This window comes from Chaetura pelagica, unplaced genomic scaffold, assembly GCF_000747805.2.
Source record: "Chaetura pelagica isolate M959 unplaced genomic scaffold, ChaPel_1.0 scaffold94, whole genome shotgun sequence".
Taxonomy (NCBI): Eukaryota; Metazoa; Chordata; class Aves; order Apodiformes; family Apodidae; genus Chaetura; species Chaetura pelagica.
This window is the reverse complement of record NW_009952881.1, coordinates 1,143,005-1,163,691: the sequence shown is the minus strand read 5'-3', so window position 1 is coordinate 1,163,691 and position 20,687 is coordinate 1,143,005. Positions and strand designations below refer to the sequence as shown.

General features: G+C 36.9%; 1 protein-coding gene across 1 annotated transcript in view; it reads right to left on the bottom strand.

The window, feature by feature from the left end:
• PLEKHA7 (pleckstrin homology domain containing, family A member 7) overlaps nucleotides 1-20,687 on the bottom strand; it is a 93,629-nt gene that overhangs the window by 9,450 nt on the left and 63,492 nt on the right. The window contains exons 8-13 of the mRNA XM_009995397.1: nucleotides 19,003-19,488; nucleotides 13,323-13,839; nucleotides 10,732-10,818; nucleotides 8,363-8,416; nucleotides 1,280-1,348; nucleotides 1,042-1,122 (exon numbers count right to left, since the gene is read on the bottom strand). Coding sequence (XP_009993699.1) covers nucleotides 1,042-1,122; nucleotides 1,280-1,348; nucleotides 8,363-8,416; nucleotides 10,732-10,818; nucleotides 13,323-13,839; nucleotides 19,003-19,488 — 1,294 coding nt within the window. The remainder of the gene's footprint in view (nucleotides 1-1,041; nucleotides 1,123-1,279; nucleotides 1,349-8,362; nucleotides 8,417-10,731; nucleotides 10,819-13,322; nucleotides 13,840-19,002; nucleotides 19,489-20,687) is intronic.

The following is a 20,687-nucleotide window of genomic DNA, read 5'->3' as shown; positions in this document are numbered from 1 at the left end:
AGTATTATAGCCAAAATTATCTGATAGTTTCCATTAAATACCCAAAACTACAGAAAGCACAAAGCAGTGAGAGGATAATTATTCTATTTACAGTCTGTACAACACTGTAATTTAAAGTTTCAGAAAAATTTCCTGCAGCAGTACAGAACTGTGACAGTATTAGCTGTTTATTTAAGGCTAGGTTCTCACTGCTATAGTGAAATTAGCCACTTGAGGGATTAAAATATTGCCTGAAATGCTAAATGGGCCCGATTCATTCCGTCGCAAGTAAACAACACTGAATCATTTTTGCACAGCAGCTCTTCGGAAGGACCCATCTGGACAGCACTTTCACTTCATAAGTTTTTTTTCTGAACTACCTCAATTTATTGACAGCTATCGCACACAGGCAGTAAAGCAGGTAAAGAATCATTCAGGCAAGGAAAGACAAAACATTTTGCTACTCTTTACTATTCAAACTCTGACTTGAATGGACACTTGAGTTCCAACTCTTAAGATATTACAGCATTTCAGTCATCACTCTCAGGACTAAGTTCATGGTACTATACAAAAACTGGCATGGGTTTCTGAAATTACTACAAATTTGCATCTCCTTTCTTTTTTCTATGTAAAAAGAAAAAAAAACAACAAACCAACAAACCAGCACACAGTCACAGTGGTAGCACACTGCTGTTTATGCAAACAATGTTTGTATAGGTAGGAAGAACTGCGAACAAAACATGACTGCCACACACATGTATGTTATGACATAAAGCAAAACTATATAGAGAAGTGAGCATACCCCAATTTGTAAAAAATGTCAAAAAACCAAAAAGATGTGAGTTTGAAACATTCATTTCTAAAACCGTGTCTGCTTAAAGTGGGTACTCAATCCTAACATAAAAACCAATTTTTTTTTCTTAAATTTGTATGCATGCCCAAAGAAAACTGCTACAATGCAAGCAGCATCCAGAAATTGGATTTTTTTGTTTGCAATTCCATATTATATGATTAGAGGAAAGTTGCTATTTTATTTTATAAAACCTTTTCTAATCCACTTACTTTATTTTCCTTAAGGGCTCTTATTTTGTCCTCCAAGTCCTGCAGAATTCTGTCCTGCTCACAGAAAACACTTAGCTTGACCTGAAAATGAGAAGGTAATGTTAGATTTTAAAATGAAGCACCAAAGTCTCCACTAGCAGTATTTTATGCCCAAAAGCATAATAACGTGAACACGTAACAGAACGAGATAAATGGCCAAAACAATGCAGGAGGTTCTGAAGTAGTATTGGATACTTACATCAATATCACTTTCAGCAATCTTGACAGGTTTTGTGCTTCGTTCTTTTAATGTGTCACGTCCCGTCACCTAAGAGGAGCAGGTTTTAAAGATCTGAGAGATTTGTTGCAAAGTAAAACCTAATTATGCATCACCAAATAGAAGTTTTGTTAAATATTGATGATTAGTAACGTAGTTCAATAAACTTTTGGATATAAGTCTTTTCAAATATTACTTTAGTTTTTTAAAAAAAATTATCAGGAAGAATTACTAGTTATATTAAGCTATTTAATTGCTCTGAGAGTAGCTCAAGATTCTGTACAAAACAGCATAATCCCACTTGTTTATGGTTACCAGGATACTGGTCCTGCAAAACCTAATAGTTTTAACAGTTTGCCTTGAAGTCAAAGGACATAAGTAGTTCCTTTAAATGCACAGTTGCAAGGATAACAGCATTAATTAATTACTAAAAATACAATTTTTTGACAAATATTTCATTCTACAAGGGGTAGTCTCTTCCATAATACGGGTGAATCTTACTAGAAACAGACTGCTATAAAACTGGTATCATGGAATTAAATGTAATTAATCTATTTCAACATATTTAAAATATTACAAATCTCTCATTCCATAAATCACTCAATTCATATTCAGTTTCTGGTGAGAAGATAATCTTCTCACAAAACTAAGTTTTTTCAATCAGTACAGAAGCTGTATGATATTATATTTCCAACCTTCACAGCACTTTAGAATAAAGGCAAGGTTATTTTTGTAGAAAAGTTTTATTATTTCCACTGTCTATATGGGACTCTTTCTGTGAATAAATGACATTCAGAGAATGACATTATAATATTACCATAATTAACCACATAGTTTTTAAAAGCCTTAAAATCTAATGACTTAATATTATTAGCTCAAAACATTTTTAAAGATCCAATAAAGCAAATACTACCTTGCAAAGAAACAACTGATGTTTAGAACTACAATATTTTTCTATTTGTATCCAGGCAAGAGTGTATGAAGCAAAAGTCATCTACATATTGTATTTAACAATATAAGAGCAAAAGTTTTAATGTAAGAGCATAAAATGTTGTCTTTTTTGCACTACAAGTAGTAGTTTGCTTTTACACTGACTCTGACTTGCAATCTCTACTCTTGAAGCTACATACATTTTACTGTAAGTGTGGATAAACCTTTGACAAAACCTCAGTTTCTTACTTAACATGTTACATGAAGCTTCCCATATACACATAATATATTAAAATTAAAAGGTAGGTTTAAGACAGAAGAGTATGGTTATCATTTATGTTCACTGTCTCCAATTCACAGACTCCATTCAAAGACTTACCATGTGTTTTCATAGGGTGAAATGTTATTTCCCCACCACCAAAATCAAAAGCATTTACTGCCTCTCAGAACTTTCAATTTTTTGATATTTTCTTTGTCAACAATGAAGTGGTTTATGTAAGAAAAAATCCTTTCTTTCAAAAATATTAATGGAATTAGTTAAATGCTAAATCCTATGCATAACAGTAACAAACTGTTAAACAGAAGTATAAATACTAGCATGTCAAAGTAATAATTTTGCATATTTAATTAGCTGCAAACAAAGAGAAAGCAAAAGCCTTTTTCAAATCAAAAGAATTAACACAAAAAACACAGCCTACAGATTTTTGGGATATTTTTAACTACAGAATCAGAACTGTAAAGAATTTGTTACTTGTCAAGCAGTGAACATGAGAACATAATGAAGATTTTGCATGCTTTCACACTTTCAAAATTACACAGAGGAATCACTACTTGGCACAATAATTTTCAAAACACGATAAAATGAAACCATACACAGAGGTCAGCCATAATTTTTGCATACAGACTGTGAAAGGGGGGAAAGAAAAGAAAAGAAGTCTTACAGAAAACTTTACTGTTTACCATAAGACACCTGTAAAAGCCAGAATATGTAAACATTGACTGCTATTTTAAAAGCAATGGGATGAGCACACTTCTGATGCAAGCAGTCTTACATGTATACCGGATAGTAACCCTTGTGCTGAGTTCTTTAGCACTTTGTATATCATGTTGATCAGAGGTCCATTATTTTCTATCTGTTTCAAACAAAAGTTTAGTAACAGTTTGTTATAGATGTAAAAATTAAAACCGCCAAACCTTACAACTCAAAACTCCATAAGCAGCAGTAATCACATTATGTCATACCAGTCCTTGAGGTTTATGGTCTATATAATTTGCCAGTACAGCACCTACAACTTGATATCTACTTCTCTTGTTATATTGTGGGTACATTGCACATCCAACCATAAGACTTAGCTACTTTAGCAAAACACACATACAAACACACAACACAAAACAGGATTTGCTCAGGCTTGCCCAATTGCAGTTTCCAGAGTGCTGGAAATTCTAGCAAGACATTTTCTGTCATGTAATATGTAGTAACTCTTGCACCACGAGCAATATATTGATAATCTGAGCAACCAAGCTAAAACTCAGTGAAAGGAGTTATTTTGGTGACACTTAGCCTTCAACCCATAATACCTGCTATGCACTATTTCCTTCATTATCTATGTGACACAAGCTTGCACTAACAACCTCTCTTAACTGCAGTAGAAACTAAACAGCTTCAGATACTACAGCGTGACTGCAGAAGAATGAAGCAAGACAACTGCTGAACTACTGAGAGGGCCTCAGATTTGGCTTCAACTGGTTGCAAAAGTTAAAGTTAGTGACACAAACTTTCCTACACTTCCTCATCCCTATTTTGTATAGCCCACTCGGGCATGTTTGTAAACTATGTATCACTCCATCTCTCCTGTGGCCTGCTTAAACTTGATTTCATAGTCACAAAAAGGGAAACTTCCTTCACCACTTGTATTTCCCCTTATTTACAAAGTAATCATAGAATCTTGTGGGGAAAACAAGAGTTTTTATTTACTCTGCTCTTCCTTTCTTGTTTTCTAATACAGGCTCTATCCACTTTAGAGTTTAAAAAAAAAACTGTGGAAATCTGTTTGAGGAAAATGTATGGTTATGATATATCATACAGTTACCCCATTTCTTTCATGCTCTACATAGCTCTGGGTCATAATTGAAAAAATAGAGTCATTGCAACTAATTTCCAAGGAATAATAGAGTTCATGATCTAAAGGCAATATTGCTAAAGGAAACCTCCACAATGCATGGTATTTGGCAAGTTCAAAATCATAGAATCAGAGAATCATTAAGGTTGGAAGGGACATTAAAGATCATCTAGTTCCAAACCCTCTGCCATGAGCAGGGAACCCTGCCACTACACCAGGTTTCACAAAACCTCGTCCAACCCCGGCCTTAAAAACCTCCAGGGATGGGGCATCAACAACCTCCCTGGGCAACCCATTCCAGTTTCTCACCACCCTTATAGTGAAGAATTTCTTCTGAATATCTAACCTAAATCTCCCCTCTCTCAGTTTAAAACCATTACACCTTGTCCTATCACTATCTTCTCTGGTGAAAAGCCCCTCCCCAGCTTTCCTGTAGGCCTCTTCAAGTACTGGAAGGTGCTATATGATCTCCCTGGAGCCTTCTCTTCTCTAGGTTGAGCAGCCTTAACTCTCTCAACCTGTCTTCACAGCAGAGGTGCTCCAGCCCCCTGATCATCTTGGTGGCCCTTCTCTGGACCCTCTCCAACAGGTCTATATCTTTCTTGTGCTGAGGGCTCCAGAGCTGTACACAGCACTCCAGGTGTGGTCTCACCAGGGCAGAGTAGAGGGGCAGAATCACCTCCCTGGCCTTGCTGGCCACACTTCTTTTGATGCAGCCTAGGATGCAGTTGACTCTCTGGGCTCCAGTGCACACTGTTGGCTCATATTGAGCTTCTCATCAACTACCACCCCCAAGTCCTTCTCCTCAGGACTGCTCTCCAGCCATTCTCCCCCCAGCCTGTATTTGTGCCTAGGGTTGCACCGACCCAGGTTCAGGACCTTGCACTTGGCCTTGTTGAACTTCATGAATTACCATTAATTATCATAGTATGAGTTAACAGCTTTTAGACTTTTTTTAATGTCAGAACTAGCTTGCATGCAGAAGAAAACTATGGAAATGGGTTAATATCTAGAGTATTTCTATTTTATTCATATGTATGCTATAACAATACACTATAATGTTGAACAACATCATCTTCATATAAACACAAAAATATTTCTTAGATCATATTTTTAAACTTTTAATTAATAAAAATAAGGTTAATATAAAATAGTAAGAGCAAGAGGGACAAAACACGTAAGGACAAATTATGAAATGCTGTGTCAGCAGTTACTGTAATAATTTTCAGTACTGTGGCATGTGTTACACTGTGAATTGCTTAATCATTATTCCATGTTGAAAAGTTACATTTCAAAACCTCTAGGAAGAGAGATCTTCAGAAAGGATGGATTTAGAGAAAAAAAAACCACGTTTAACTCCAGGTCTAAAATCTTCAGTCCTATTTAAAATTGTTTAATCAGTATGGGTCTAATACAAGGCCCAATAAAGTCAAAAGAGTGACTCTAATTAAAACACTTTTTATCTAAGCCTTCAGTATCTTAAATGAAAGGTACCACATATCTTAATAAGAACTGAATTTACCATATTCCACCATTACCAAATCAATAATTTCCTTAGTTTCACCCAGCATGCTACTCTTCTTTCCTCATACTCAAGGCACCGCTTTAGTAATTTGTATTTAATGGCAAAACACAAATTAAACCAACACAAAGACACCTTCTCAGGTTTCACATAGTCTCTTTAATCTCCCAGCAACCTGACTTGAATTTTCACATCTCCAGACCACTACTGAAAGTATGTTACCAAGAAATATTAGGTTAGAAAAATCAGACCATTCTCATGGAAACACATTTGGCAGTAAGACTGCTACAGTTTTGGAAAGGGAACTAACCATTACAGAAATGCTAATGCTGGGGGATGAAAGGAGCAGCCCTACAGAGAAGGACTTGGGGCTGTTGGAGGATGAAAACCTGGATGTGAACAAACTGTGCACTCAGCCCAGAAAGCCAACTGTACCCAGAGCTGCACCTAAAGAAGCATGGCCAGCAGGTCGAGGAAGTTGATTCTGCTTCTCTACTCCATTCTGGAGAGACCCCACTTGGAGTACTGCATCCAGCTCAGGACTTCTCAGCACAAGAAAAACACGGACCTGTTGGAGCAGGTCCAGAGGAGGGCCACAAAAGTGATCAGAGGGTTGGAACAACTTTCCTATGAGGACAGCTAGAGAGAGTTGGGGTTGTTCAGCCTGAAGAAGAGAAGGCTCTGGAGAGACCTTAATAGTGGCCTTAAAATACTTAACAGGAGTTTAAAAGAAAGATGGGGACAAACCTTTTAGTGGGCCCTGTAGTGAAAGGATGACAGACAGTGGTTTTAAATCGAAAGAGACTAGAGATAAGGAAGAAATGTTTTATGATGAGGGTGGTGAAACACTGGCATAGGTTGCCCAGAGAGGTGGTAGAAGCCCCATACCTAGAAAAATTCAAGTTCAGGTTGGATGGGCTCTGATGACTGTTAAAGGCCCCTTCCAACTCAAATTATTCTATGATTAAGTTTATTTTCACAGAAAGATCAGGAGTCCCCATACAATCCTGTTTCTGGCTGCTTTTATCAGGTGCTACACAGGCTGCAGGAAGGCACAAGGGGAGCTCCTGGGAGACAACACAGCTGCAACAAAGCAATCCAGATAGAATCCACTAAAAAGTTAAAAGCTCATCCTAACAATTTGACTAACCGTGTAACATTTTCAGAGGCTTAAACTGTGGCCAACTCTAACTGTGAAAATTGGTGGTTTATAATGGACAAAACACTGTTTTATTTAAATTTTCTCAAATTGCAGGACCTTTTAAATTGACATTTGTCACAAAATTCAACTGATGACTTGGGATGAAGTTACATTTGACAAAGCCATGAACAAACCAATAACAAGGCCTGAAGTGAAACACTTCCAAAGAATTTTAAATTTGTATATTATTGATTACAATGGTTTACATATTTGATCATTTAGAGCATAAATGCCCCATATATTATGTGATAAATATTCTATCTATGTATGTGACACTACACGTGTGCAATATGTACTAGTAATATTTTCCGTTGATATATTTTGTTATCTATTCAGCCATTAAAACATCAAACAAAATTGAAATACACACACTAATGGGTGCAGTCAGCTCATCAGTTGCCCACAGGCACCCCATGGCACCAGTGCGAACTACAGACATGCATACGATGAGGGTAACAAGGTGTTAGATTTCACTCCACCTTGATTTTCAGAAACACCGTATAGTTTATATCTGGTGATATATCACACACATCACAGAAAGTGGCAAACTGCTTTGCTAAGCAAAATGATCATACGCTTTTTATTTCTTCAAAACCTGATATTAATAAGCCTAGATTTGCTTTCAAATTGCCAATTATCAGGTGTACCAGATAGAGAAGTACTTTAGTTTAGATAGATGCTTTGATGCTCAATATCATATTTTTAATTATTATTTTTTTTAAAGGAAATATCAGGCAACACTATTTGGGCAGCTGATGGACGGATGAATGGGTGCATTTGAGATCTCTTAACTGTATTAGTATGAAAACAATGACAGGTGCTAATTAACCATCACATTTGCACAAGAAAGTAAAGCATTATAAATAAAGCATATTATAAAACCAAGAGAAAAGTCAGCTCAAGAAGATTTAAAGGGAAAAAGCTGGATTAAAACACACTTTATTTTTACCTAGAGGAGTTGACTTAATACTGGTTCAAATGCTACTACAGACAAACATTTTTAATCAGTTTTTTACCTGATTTCATTAAACCCACATAATACCATTCATCTGGAATACCAGTAACACATGTCCTTCCTATAAACCAAAGAAACTATATTTTCTGAGTTTGCACTTTAATTGTATAGTTACTACTATAAAGACACTGAATATTCTAAGCACAACAGTGATGGTGAAAGACACAGCTTCCATCTCTGAGCAGAAGATAATTTGAAAACCTGCAGATACGAAGATATACAAAAGACCGCTGGGTTAAAATTATAATAACGGAAGTAGACTCCTATAAAATCTTACCTTTAGATCCAAATACTCCAAATCCTTTTTCAACTGGATATAAGTGTCATCCGCCTTCAGGTAAGTACATAGGGGAAAAAAAAGCAATGTATTTGAAAGTTTGAAACCATTTCAAAATACCTGGATTGGTTACATATAAGAAAATGGATGAAAGAGAAAATAAAATAGCAGAGTAGGAAGTACATTAAAAAGCACATTTGCTCCACCAGCATACTGCTCTTTACAAATGAAAAGTGGGCAAAATAATTCCCAAAAATATTACTGCTTCATGCCCACCCTTCAAACATACAGATTTGAGTTTTCCACCTCTAATGAGCTATGTAACTACATGAAATAATAGGCTTTCAAAAGATATTTTTTAAATACCAATTTCTATTGACTATCCCCTTCACTGAAAATGTTACCGTGTTGTCCTCCAGCATAATATGTCCCTTTGAGAGAAGAAGAGAAGACTTGTACCTAACTGAATGTCAGATGTAACTGGAAGCCATTTTATAAAAAATCATTAGAATACCCTTAATCACACTCCATACCATTTTAAGATATTCCTTTATTCAGGAAAAGTCTGAAAGAAGTTTTGTGAATAAAATACTGAAAAAGATCTCATATTATTAGAAAATCCATTATGTCTTCAAAGCAACACCAATCTACTTGTTCCTTATTTTTCATTGGCTCACCTGTAATCGCTATAAGCTTAATCTTATAGTGACATTCATCTAGCAGCATCTTCATTACAGATGCTTCAAGAAAAGCATGCACAGAAGTCGTAACAGTTATTTCTTCTTTCTTCAAAACAGGCATTTGTAACACGCAACAAAATAAAGCTTAACTGTTGCAAATGTGCTTTGCAATCAGGAAAAATGCCTCAAATTTCCTAGAATTTTTACTGCTATTTTGACAGGATTCTGTATCTTGGGTACATTAAACTTCAGAATAAAAGAAAAAACACAACTATACCTTTTCTCAAGTTTTGAGCCAATGAGAATGTGTAGTTCAAAAAGAAAAGAAAAATCCTTTATGCCATAAAATCAATATATTACTCTCGCATTTCTTTAGAAGTATTCACTTACAAGTCTTGTCTGATTAGCTTGTAAGTCTGGCTGAGGACTTGACTGGAAAGTCTGCCCTTTTTTTGAAAAATCCCTGTTACTATCACCCATCTTAGCGCAATAGTTCTGTAGGTGAGGTGAATCAGGAAATCAGCTTTTCCAAACTCCAAGAGTTCCTTTAGCTTTGGACCAATACAAAGCAATTCACCAATTTCTAAAAGAGTCACCACATTTTACTCCCAGACAGCTCCACTTCTGAGGCACTGATATGAACCAAGGAGCTCCGTAAGTACATTCCTGTTTGATCTCACATCTACAAGTTTCATACCTCAGTGCAACCAAGAGCACTGTTGATGATCCAAGATGCCCATGAGCTTGTATGAACCAACATTCACCTGCAGAACTGACACAGTTACAAGCTCATATGGATGTACAAACTGGCTGATGCATTTCAATTTGCAGGTGATGCAGCATGTGGCACAGGGAGCCAACCCCATCACGAAAGAAAGCAGCACAAAGAAATGGTTTTGCTTTAGAACAAACATATCTGATATTTTAACCCACATTTCTGAAGATGCAGCATTTTCAGAAATAGTATAAACAGGAAGTATGCATAACACTTTGAAACATATGTAACTGGTACCCTATAACTTAAAAAGCTCACCTTTTATCACAAATACAATAGCAAAGAAAAACTGCAAATAACCTGGGAACTGTGGAATACCAAATGGGCAAGAAAGCACAGACTCAAGCATGCCACTAACGAAGCATTTGCAGAGTCACAAAATGTCATACGGCACAGATGAGCCAAGCAGCAGCTGACCTGATAGGTGGAATTAGTTGGCAAGTGCTGCAGCAATTGTGCGATTGTGTAATTTCGTATACTAGCCAACTTAGCCTGATGTCTCCTTAATCGAATGAGAAGCAATGTTAGCTCTTCAGGCTGCAGGTATTTAGACACATTGTAAAGAGGAAATTAGCAGTCTTCAGGGAGAGTAACTGTAATTACATTTTTCACCTCAGTGCCCAGAAAGCAGTTACTTGACATGATTAAGCAATTATTTAATTAACTCTGCATTTGGTCAAATAAACATAATAAAAGTTGAATCCTTAATAACAGGCAGCTCATCCTTGTTCACATTGCAGCTAAGAGCAAAATTCCTAGAGGCTTTACTGGGAGCTGGTTAGGATTAAGTTCTCATTCAAGTTATTTATGTTTTAACTAATAAAAATACAACTACTCTGGTATCAGCAGGATTTTAAAACTTAACTACAATACCGTGATGACACAAAATAACAAGTAACTCTGTCTGAACTTACCGACTTGCCATGCAAACTGGGTGCGCTCACAGTATGTGTCATGTAGCCCATGGCAGGCATAGAGCGTCGATCAATGTGAGTTGAGCTCTGTAAGAAGCCACAGCCAGGTTTGTAAGGATTGTCTCAAGTGAGAGGTATGTTGTACTTCAGGGAGAATTCAGAAAATACACACCTCTGCCACAAATTTGTTGTTTGAATTCACAGCACGCTTAGATTAGGGTAACATTCATGAGCCAGCCAGATTCTTTGATGATTACAAAAGCAAATTTAGCATTTGTGATGCTGGGCAGATCAGTGGATTCTGAGAGCACAAGGGGCTTCAGCAGAACAGACGAAGTGGCTTCCAGCAAATAAAAAATATCCATAAAGTTCCCTTCCACCTGACCTCTCCCAGAGAGAGATCAGGCTTATGCTCCCCAATAGCAGGCTTGTACTGCTCACAGTAACACTAACAGTAATTCACTGCTAACAGTGAATGCCCTCTTTTAGCCAGGGAACCCTAAGCTACTGACATGAGTGACACCTTGTGGCAATGGGTTCCATTAATACCAGGTTTTATTAAACAATCGTATTTGATGTGCCCCTTTCTGCTTACAGTATGAAAACCTGTGGCACATCCATGCTTTCATCTCTCTTAATGCCAACCTTTGATGGTTTCTTCAAGGCAGGCTAAATGGCTCATTATTTGTTTTTATTCCTGTCTCTGAATTTCACTGGATGCTGGGGTTTTTTTGCTTTCTTTTCTTTTTAAGTATAACTGGATGGAATTTCATAAAGTGTTCCAGGGAGAGGGGAGTATTACAGATTTCTGTAGACATCATTTATATCTAAAATGTTGCTGTGTGCTTACGTATAAAAACATGAATGTTTTTCTCTAGAAACTTTAACAGAAGTTTCACATCAAAGTTTTATAGGTGAAGAAAATTATATTAGCTTATATTGGTAAAACAATTATGACATTAAAAGAGATTTTTGAGCAAAATTTATCCAGCTACATTGCACAGGAAGGGAAAAGACTTCTGCCCATTCCTTCGTAAGGGATGAAATACCCATTCAACTTACACATGGAGAAACCAATGTCTAGTAGAATATAATCAGGAGTTAAAAAACTAATAACTTCCCGTGCTGCACATCACTAGACTATTTCATCCACTAACAGAACATTATAAATCTATAAATGGGGAAGGACGTCTAATAGCTACATGTATATACAGTAGGAAAAAAATTTAAACTGTCCATGAAACTGGAATGCAACACGAAGTCATGGTCCTAAACCCATGTTTGGTATCTGAATTTACAAGTCTCTTTCTTTGGAAATACTTTCCCCATCAGAGCCCATAGTTGAGGTCAAAGAATCAGGTGAATACAGAGGCTTTGATTTCCACTTATTGCAGTGTAGGAGCTACCAAGACAAGTAAATTCTGCATTGATTCAATCCTGAATTTTCCAAATTTCCTTAGGCAAGAAGAGCCACATTGAATACAGACTAGGGAAACCTGTGTCACCTCTGAATAAGAGGGTACAACACTGACTACAAAATAATCACACTGAAATTCTGCAGAAGGTTAAAGTTTCAGACCAACACTATTTGATTTTGGTTATTCCAATGATAAGGACTCTGCAAAGGGCTTAAATTACCAAATGCATGTAAAATGTTTGTGTTTTTAGCCACAACTAAAAACTGAGTCAGCTGTAGGACTAATTACAATAGCAAAACATGAAGATAAAGTAGACACGGCAAACACTGAAGACTACAACCAATCCTGCTGAATTTTATAATCTTGCCTCTCCACTCTATACACTAAAACACTATAATTTGTATATTTTATATAGAGAATCAGAGAATCATTCTAGTTGAAAAATACCTTTAAGATCACTGTGTCCAACCATAACCTAACTCTACCAAGCCCAGTGCTTAAACCATGTTCCTAAGCGCCACATTTATATGCCTTTTAAACACCTCCAGAGATGGCAATTCAACCACTGGGCAGCCTTTTCCAGTGTTTTATGACCCTTTAAGTGAAGAGGTTTCTTCTAATATCTAATCTAAACCTCCCCTGCCACAACTTGCGACCATTTCCTCTTGACTTACCACTTGTTACTTGGGAGAAGAGATCAACCCTCACCTTGCTCCAACCTCCTTTCAGGTAGTTGTAAAGAGTGATAAGGTCTCCCCCCTCAGCCTCCTTTCCTCCAGATTAAACCCCTGTTCCCACATCTGCTCCTCATAAGGCTTGTGCTCTAGATCCTTCACCAGCTTCATCACCCTCTTCTGGACTCCCTCCAGCACCTTGTAGTGGGGGGCCCAAAACTGAACACAGTGTTCAAGTAAAGACATGCCTTCCAGTTTTTTAATAAAAATATTCCAAACGAATGTGATGTACCACCAAACTTCCTCTCCTAACCAACAAAAATTAATTAATCTGAAATTATCAGAAACATAAAGAGAAAATTATTCACTGCATTAACTTTTACAGCTTGTACGATCTTTCTTATACAAGGAAGGATGCAATGAAAAATGACCAAATTAAATGACCAGTGTATGACACCACATGCAGAATAGCTTTAAATCAGTTATACTGTATACAAACCTTTACAGCATGATTTCGGATCTTCCTGGGTGATCCAGTGAAAGGAACGTCTACAGTCTGTCTCTCATCAGATGGTTTAACTGTTAGCCTTTCTGCAGGAGTATGTGGTCTCCTTGGGAGAAAGCTTTTTGGAGGTCCAGGTGGAGGAATATCAGATGGAGAGGGTGGAACAGATATCGATCGTGGAACATCTAACGAACTTTTTGACTTTCCACGATCAATAAAGTCTGAAGAACTTACATAAAGTGGGGCAGTGGGGCTGCCATGTTTAAATTGCTGCCTCTGCTGCCACTCATATAGCTGCCAAACAGTTCCATCCTTATTTGCTTTCCTTTCCTCCTGGGACATCTTCAAGTGGCTAACACGATCTTGTGCATATTTGTAGTCACTCGGCAAATTGCGGTTTGGTGGTGGTGAGCTCCCTGAAGGCTGCCTGGTATTCTTTGGCAAAGTGTGATAGTTTTCAGGAAAAGGTGGATTGGGACCCTGACGTGTAAGAGTCTGATCAGAAGTGAGGCTGTAAAGAAGGAGGGAAAAGGAAAACTTTAGTGTACATGGATGAGCAGAAGTACCTGATGAAAAATAAATCTCTAATGGTATTTGCACAGGAGCTACGAGACACAACATAAAAGTTATTTTTAAAGATTTACAGAAATATCAACAAATGAATACTAATTAAATTTACCCAGCACAAAAATATTGCACTGTATTCATGCAAAGATGCATACAGTATAGATACATGTTCTGGTTTAGTGTCTAAAGTAGGAAGACCCATCAAAAAGAACCCTAAGGGACAACAGTATTACCTAAGCTTGTACTTGGACCAAAAAGAATGTCAAGAACCATAAGAAAGTAATTACTGTTATATTTAAAAGAGCAAATCCATAAATTCAATATTTTTCACTGAAAGCCTGGTCACCACTAGGTGGTGCAGTTTACGAACAACAATGCATTCTCACTTAAAAGAAATACCTACAGTGTAAGATGAAAGCTCACCAATCACAGAATGAGCATCTCAGATAATTTTTATTCATGTGAATGAAGCAAAAAACCAAAAAGGTGAGAAAGTGCTCAAAATGCCCTAGTCTGCATCATTTACTTTCACCTGACCTGATGATACTGTTTCTACTGCTTTAAGCAACACCAGGCTTTTTGCAAGAAAACCCATTGATAAACCAGGATAAAAGGAGGCATTACATCCTGGCTTCAGTACTGCATCCACAGTGCAGTTAAGCTGTAGAAATTAATTATTTTAGTAGATAAAGTGTTAAGGCAGAATTGGCAAAAGCTTTGACAAAGTGCAGTAGGCTCCCTCGTCTACTTTGAAGTAAAAATCTTTCCACAGCCTCATACATAAGAACCTGCCTAATTTCTGATTCTCCAGTTAAACATCTGGAGGTTTTGTACTTGCAGTCACTCATCCATCAATTCAGGATATCCAAACAGAAAGCCATTCTGCTAGACTTGCTACAGAGCAACAACATAATAAATAGATAAGAAACAAAAAAAAAAAAACCCACAAATTAAGAAACTTGGAGCAGGTTCATCACTCCATTTGGTAGGTTCCACTCTCTGCATGAGAGGGAGAGCTGATGTTGTGGGAACTGCAGGAATTCCACATGAAAGAAAGAGCAGTAAGGAAAAGAACATCTTTGCTCTTCATCCAAAAATAACAGAAGCAGGAGATAAAGAATTGCCACCAGTAACTGCTGCTCAGTAGTTGCTTCCACCTATTTCTACTTGTAGGATTTGGCACTCTTGGGCTGTCTTGAAACATGGATGGATTCTTCATGTCAGAAAGCAGAAAAACTGCCCTGTGCCACATGGAGGATCACAAATTCATAAAAGCTCTGCTCTCCCATGCCACAGAACCTTGATGCTACCTCAAATTTCACAGCAAAGGCTAAAGCAGGCAGGTAGCATGAACCAAGGTGGCTCAAAGATCAGCATTTAGTAGTCAACTAATCTCTGTTATTTAACTCATTACACCAATCTGTACGTTCTGTATTGTACTGCCAATTCTTTTCACTTGAAAATCAAAGCAGTTGGTAGAAATGTGTTTTCCCTAGAGAGGAACAAGAACTGAGAATACTTCCAGCGTGTAATGCTTTGAATGAACAGCTGAGAAAGGAATGAAGCTAGGACAGATCCTTTTTGTGATTTCTATGTAGAAAAAAGAGGAAGAGGGCTTAATTCCTATACTTCAGCCTAGTGGAACCCTCATGAAGGCACAGGCAAACTACTCTATGTCACAAAATGCCATATATGGTTATTTTCTAATTGGGCATGAAAGGGTAAAGTATTGAAATCAGGAGGAACTACTGGTAGTCAAAAGCTAGTATCTTTAGTAGCAAAAGAAGTCTGAAAACAAAGGCCCTATGAATTTGGGGGCAGGAGGAAATAAACCACAATTTTCTTATAGAAAAGGATGCATTTGCTTGAGAGGAACTAAAAACTGGATGAAAGCAGTTTGTGAGCAGATGGGAAGTACTGGCTTCATGCAATACATCAGTCTGCTACAAAAAAAGAAGGAAGCTGCACAGGCATTACATTGCACAAAGCAAGTCATGTTCAAAGCTCAACTTAGGGGCAGCTGCCTCCATACAGGCAGGCTGCAGCTCCTCAGTATACGAGGTAGGGAGAAACTACCAGCTAAGAAGACGGGCTCTAAAGCAGGTGGCATCTCTACCACATAAGGTTCCAGACCCTTAAAAATAATTTGCATGATATAAAAATAGGTACTAAGATGACATATCAATTTCTGTCCCAGGGGAGGAACAATGTCCCAGATTACTCAAATTAGTCCACAACAGACTGTGGAAACTGCCTTCTCAAGAACTAAGAATAAATATGAGCAAAAGCAGCTATTCTTGAGAATCTCCTTGTCTTGAATGATGATGTAGAAAGAATATAAAAAGGAAAGCAGACCCAGAAGAGTGAAAAAATGGCCTGATACCATATTATGTGATTATTGGCTATGAAAATCATTCAAGGTCTGCAATGGGAAGCAACCACACAGAAGATACTGTAAAAAGAGAAGAGAAGCATCCACAAGAAAACAAATAGAATTATTTGGAATGCTATGCCCATTCATGGAAATGCTCAAAAACTACCAGACCAATATTGTTTCTTCCTTAAGCAAATCAGGAAGGAATGGAAAGTTCTGCATAACAAGAAATGTTTAACACTGCATTTGCAAGGAATTCCTCAACATGACTGCATTTAGTTGGGAAATATTAAACATACGTACCAGATTAACTTTTTAAGTACAACTAAGCTGTTAGAAATAGCAGATTTTTTACAATTATGCATTCACTCTGACTATCCAGGCATGGAAACTGGAACAAAGACTAGTAATTTCTGGACAGCTGCTCTTTGATGGTCCTTTAATTACTTAAAACCAAAATCTCCTGAAAGCCTCCTTCCAATTCTCTAGATCTTTCTCAAAGGCTGGTATGAATCTTACTCTAACAGGTATTCCCCTTTGCTGAGAACAGAGGAGGGGTTAGGTGACTACATAGGATGTACCTGTAGTGCAGCTAACAGTTCACTGTCTCAAGAGACAAGAATCTCCAAAGTGACAGCTAGTATTTACCAGTTAGCAAATGGTTCTGTGTCCTTCATAAAAAAGGAAAGTAAAATATCTATTTGAAAGATCTAAGTATCTATATAAAAGGTTCAATCCCTGCAAATAATTATATAGATGTATTTGTGTGAAGACTAGCTTTCTTGTCATAATAATCCTGATGAAAAGCATTGCAGCTTTATATACCAGGAAATTAATAAAACTGTTCTCATTCTGTGTTCAAAAATTATAAAGGCTTCTAAATCCTCAGAGGTTCTTTATTTGTAACATTGGAATAACAACAAACATGGAGCATTACATGGTCCACTCATACTTACTAAAAACAAAATATCAATTAAATTATAATTTCTACCTTAAATTTCTACATCCTGAAATCAATAAGACATTTTGACAACTTTTATCCATCAGTTAACTGCACTGCAACAATCTTAGCAAGTCGAGAGAAGGTGCCATTTAAAAAAAAATCAATCCATTAATCTTCAGGAAGGCAACGTGTGATTTATTCTCCATACTGAGAATATAATGGCATTTGCCAGGGAAAGACAAAGAAAACAAGGTCAAGTGAGCTAAAATAGAACATAAAGAATGTTCTTAAGGTAAAAAAAAAATAAATTATATATTAAATTAGATTTTGGTTACATCACTGCAATTAACTCTTGCAAAGTTTCACTGAATACTTAACAGTTCCCGCACAGGTAGCTGGTTTTATCTAGAAAAAATGCTGGCACCTGCAACAGCACTTAGCTTAACACTACACTGGATACACACCTGCAGTTGATTTGCTGGAAAGAGTAATTAGGAAGAAAACTGTAGTTATGTAGCTAGTCAAGACTGTTCACTGCCTATACTTTCAATGTGAAAAACAGCAACAGAAATTGTCTTAAGCCTTGGCTAATTAGTTCAATCGTTTTCTATAGTATTTTAGACTAAAACATCTACACATGTAAGAACTAACATACCAAGTACTTTTTTTCATTAAAGTCACATTCTCTTGGGAAGCACTGGTTCACAACCAAGCAAAAAAAGACACAAGTAAACTGGCTCTAAGAGCCTAGAAGAAAGTTAAACAAAACTGAGAAGTATGAAAGCTTCTTTAATGGTAGTTCAAGAGATAAGAAAGAGAAGAATGGACTTCCAAACAGAATTAGCAAGCCTTACATTTTATATTGGATCCAAAATAACAAAAGCTAATCTGCATAAACATTACAAAAATGCCCAAAATGTTTTCTTTCTCCTAAGGACCACGTTTATGTCTCCCATTGTTCTATATGATTATTAGATTTTAGCAAATTTATAAGGTAATAATTCAGTAGGTTACCCATATTTGAAAAATCCTCACATGCAGCAAGTGTCCTTCCTGCCACCTGACACAAGGTGACATTCTGAACAGATGCACATCTACATCACTTCGTTTTTTCAACTGGTAGGTAATCTGACTGCACACTTGTAAAGTAAAGCAATTACCAGATTTTTTAAATTATAAAAGTATTACCGCATGCTCTTGGTACACTTTATGCAATCTGTGGGGACTGAAAAGGGAAAAGAGAACCCTGGAGACCGTGGGAACATCCTAGAATCTCTTAACTAAAGGAAAATATGGAGACATTTCAACGTGACGCACATACTGTGAGTGATCTGATAGAGAGGAGTGAATGAATCACCATTCTTTACTTTGAAGTGGAAAACAAATTATTATCTATAATTTATATCATGTAGTTGTTTATGAATAAGAGGTAACTGAGAACCGCACTTCCCTTTCTAGTTTTTTAATTGTAGCAAATTTTAAGAAGTTTTAACATCTGCAACCATTAAAATCAGTTTTAGAAAAAGCACTCTAGTCTCACTTTTTCTATTTACACTATAGACTAGTGATAACATTAAAGGGATTTGATCAGCCAATCCCATATTGACTTTCCCATGAGATAAGCACCAGAAAAATACCACTCTGCATTACACAAGAAAGTAAGTTTCATTACACATTGTCTCTGTAAAATCTCCTTCTGATTTGCACTAAATATACTACTACTAAACCCTTTCCTTTAATTTAAGGAAATGCCACTTGGCAGTCTATTTAAACATTTCCCTATTACTAACCTTTTTGTATCTCCTTTTTGGACTTTTACCCAGTGCTCCACTTGAGCCATGTTACTTTTTCTTTGCATCTGTTTATCTGGATTCGTTCTGGGAACAAGCCCTCTTTTATATGAGCTGGTACCATTCTGCTCCACTAGGCCAGCGTTGATACTTAATGAACTAGGAAGTGTTCCATTCTTCTCAGCTGGCTGAGGCTGAGCTGCTTGGGGCCGTGATGCATTCGTTAAGTCTGGAAATAATGAATCAGCTTCTCTTAACGCATGCTTAGCCTTTCCCTTCTTAGTTGCCAGAGTTTCTTTTCTGTGGATATAACGCTCCTCCTCCTCTTTTTCTCTTCTTATCTCTTCATGCTTATCATATCCAAGCATTTCAGCTGATTTTTGAAAGCTTTCTTTTGTATCTGCAACCTCAGCCTTCACATACTCTTTACAGGCGTCCACATGATTGACTTGGGGAACAGCATGCTGATCCACTTTTTCAGTTTCTCTGAAAAGAAAATGCATGTCAGTAATGAATACTGCTTGATTGTGAGAAGTTATGTGGTCTTGTTACTATTTTAGAAAGGATACCAACAAAAGCACATTCTCCAGGCTGTGATAAATTTGACAGAAGTATGTTAGGACAGATATGCACAGCAAAAGTCAGCTGCTATCCCAGTAAGACAAAGTTACCTTTACAGTGTTACCAAAGAAGCACAAATTGTTTATATACATCTGTAAAAATTACTGAAAACACTAATATTGTATGAAAGAGGTGTTCAACTCATGTAACATCACCTACAAACAACTGGAAAAAAGAAAGTCTTTCTGGCTTTCAGTGTTTCCCAGGATAGGAAAACAAAACAAAACTGCCAACTTCTCCTTTCGAAGTCAAAAAAATACTTAATTTCTTTGTAGATGCTTTAGGACCTAGTCATTTCTGGCCAAGAGGCCAGAACAGGAGCTACATTTGAGTCCCTACTATCGTTGTCCAGGGAATTTCTAACCAAGGGGTTATTCCTGCAATCGCTAAGCTAATAAATAATCTCCATTGCTCCTAATATATGCTGCAATGCACACTAGTTTAGTTACTTACCTTATTGCCTAAATATTTAAAAAATTCCTCACTAGCGATCTTTATACTAAACTTACAACACAGTGTAAAATGTCTAAGGATCCTAAAATTTTTATGTTGCACACATAATGTGCTCGCCTTGCAATTTTCTTCACCTCCTTACAGTGACAAGCTTCTTGGCAACGTTTTTCTTCTCTTACAATTCAATGAAGTATTATTCATCTCAGAGTAGCACCTCATCTTCTCTGAAACTAAGTTCAGCTTCTTAAAAGCTTTATGGAAAATTAATTCTAAGTGCCATGAAAAAATTATTTTCACTTCAGTCTACTTAGTGTCTCAAAAGGTACAGTCTACTATGAGGAAGGACACTGGATCAATATTTTAAACATGCCAAACTTCCCCAATTTTTAATTCAATTATTTCTATCCTTATGTATAAAAAATCCACAGGTAACAGGTTATCTGAAATTTAAATGAAATCCAGAAGATCTCAACACAAAAAAAAATACAGGATGCATTACTCTAGAGGAGTTGATCCTTTGCTTACATCTCATTTGCTGCACTGTGACATTTTAATCCTCACAGCCCTAAAGGTTAAAAGCAGGTCTGTCTCACCGTAAGGACTTGTAGGGA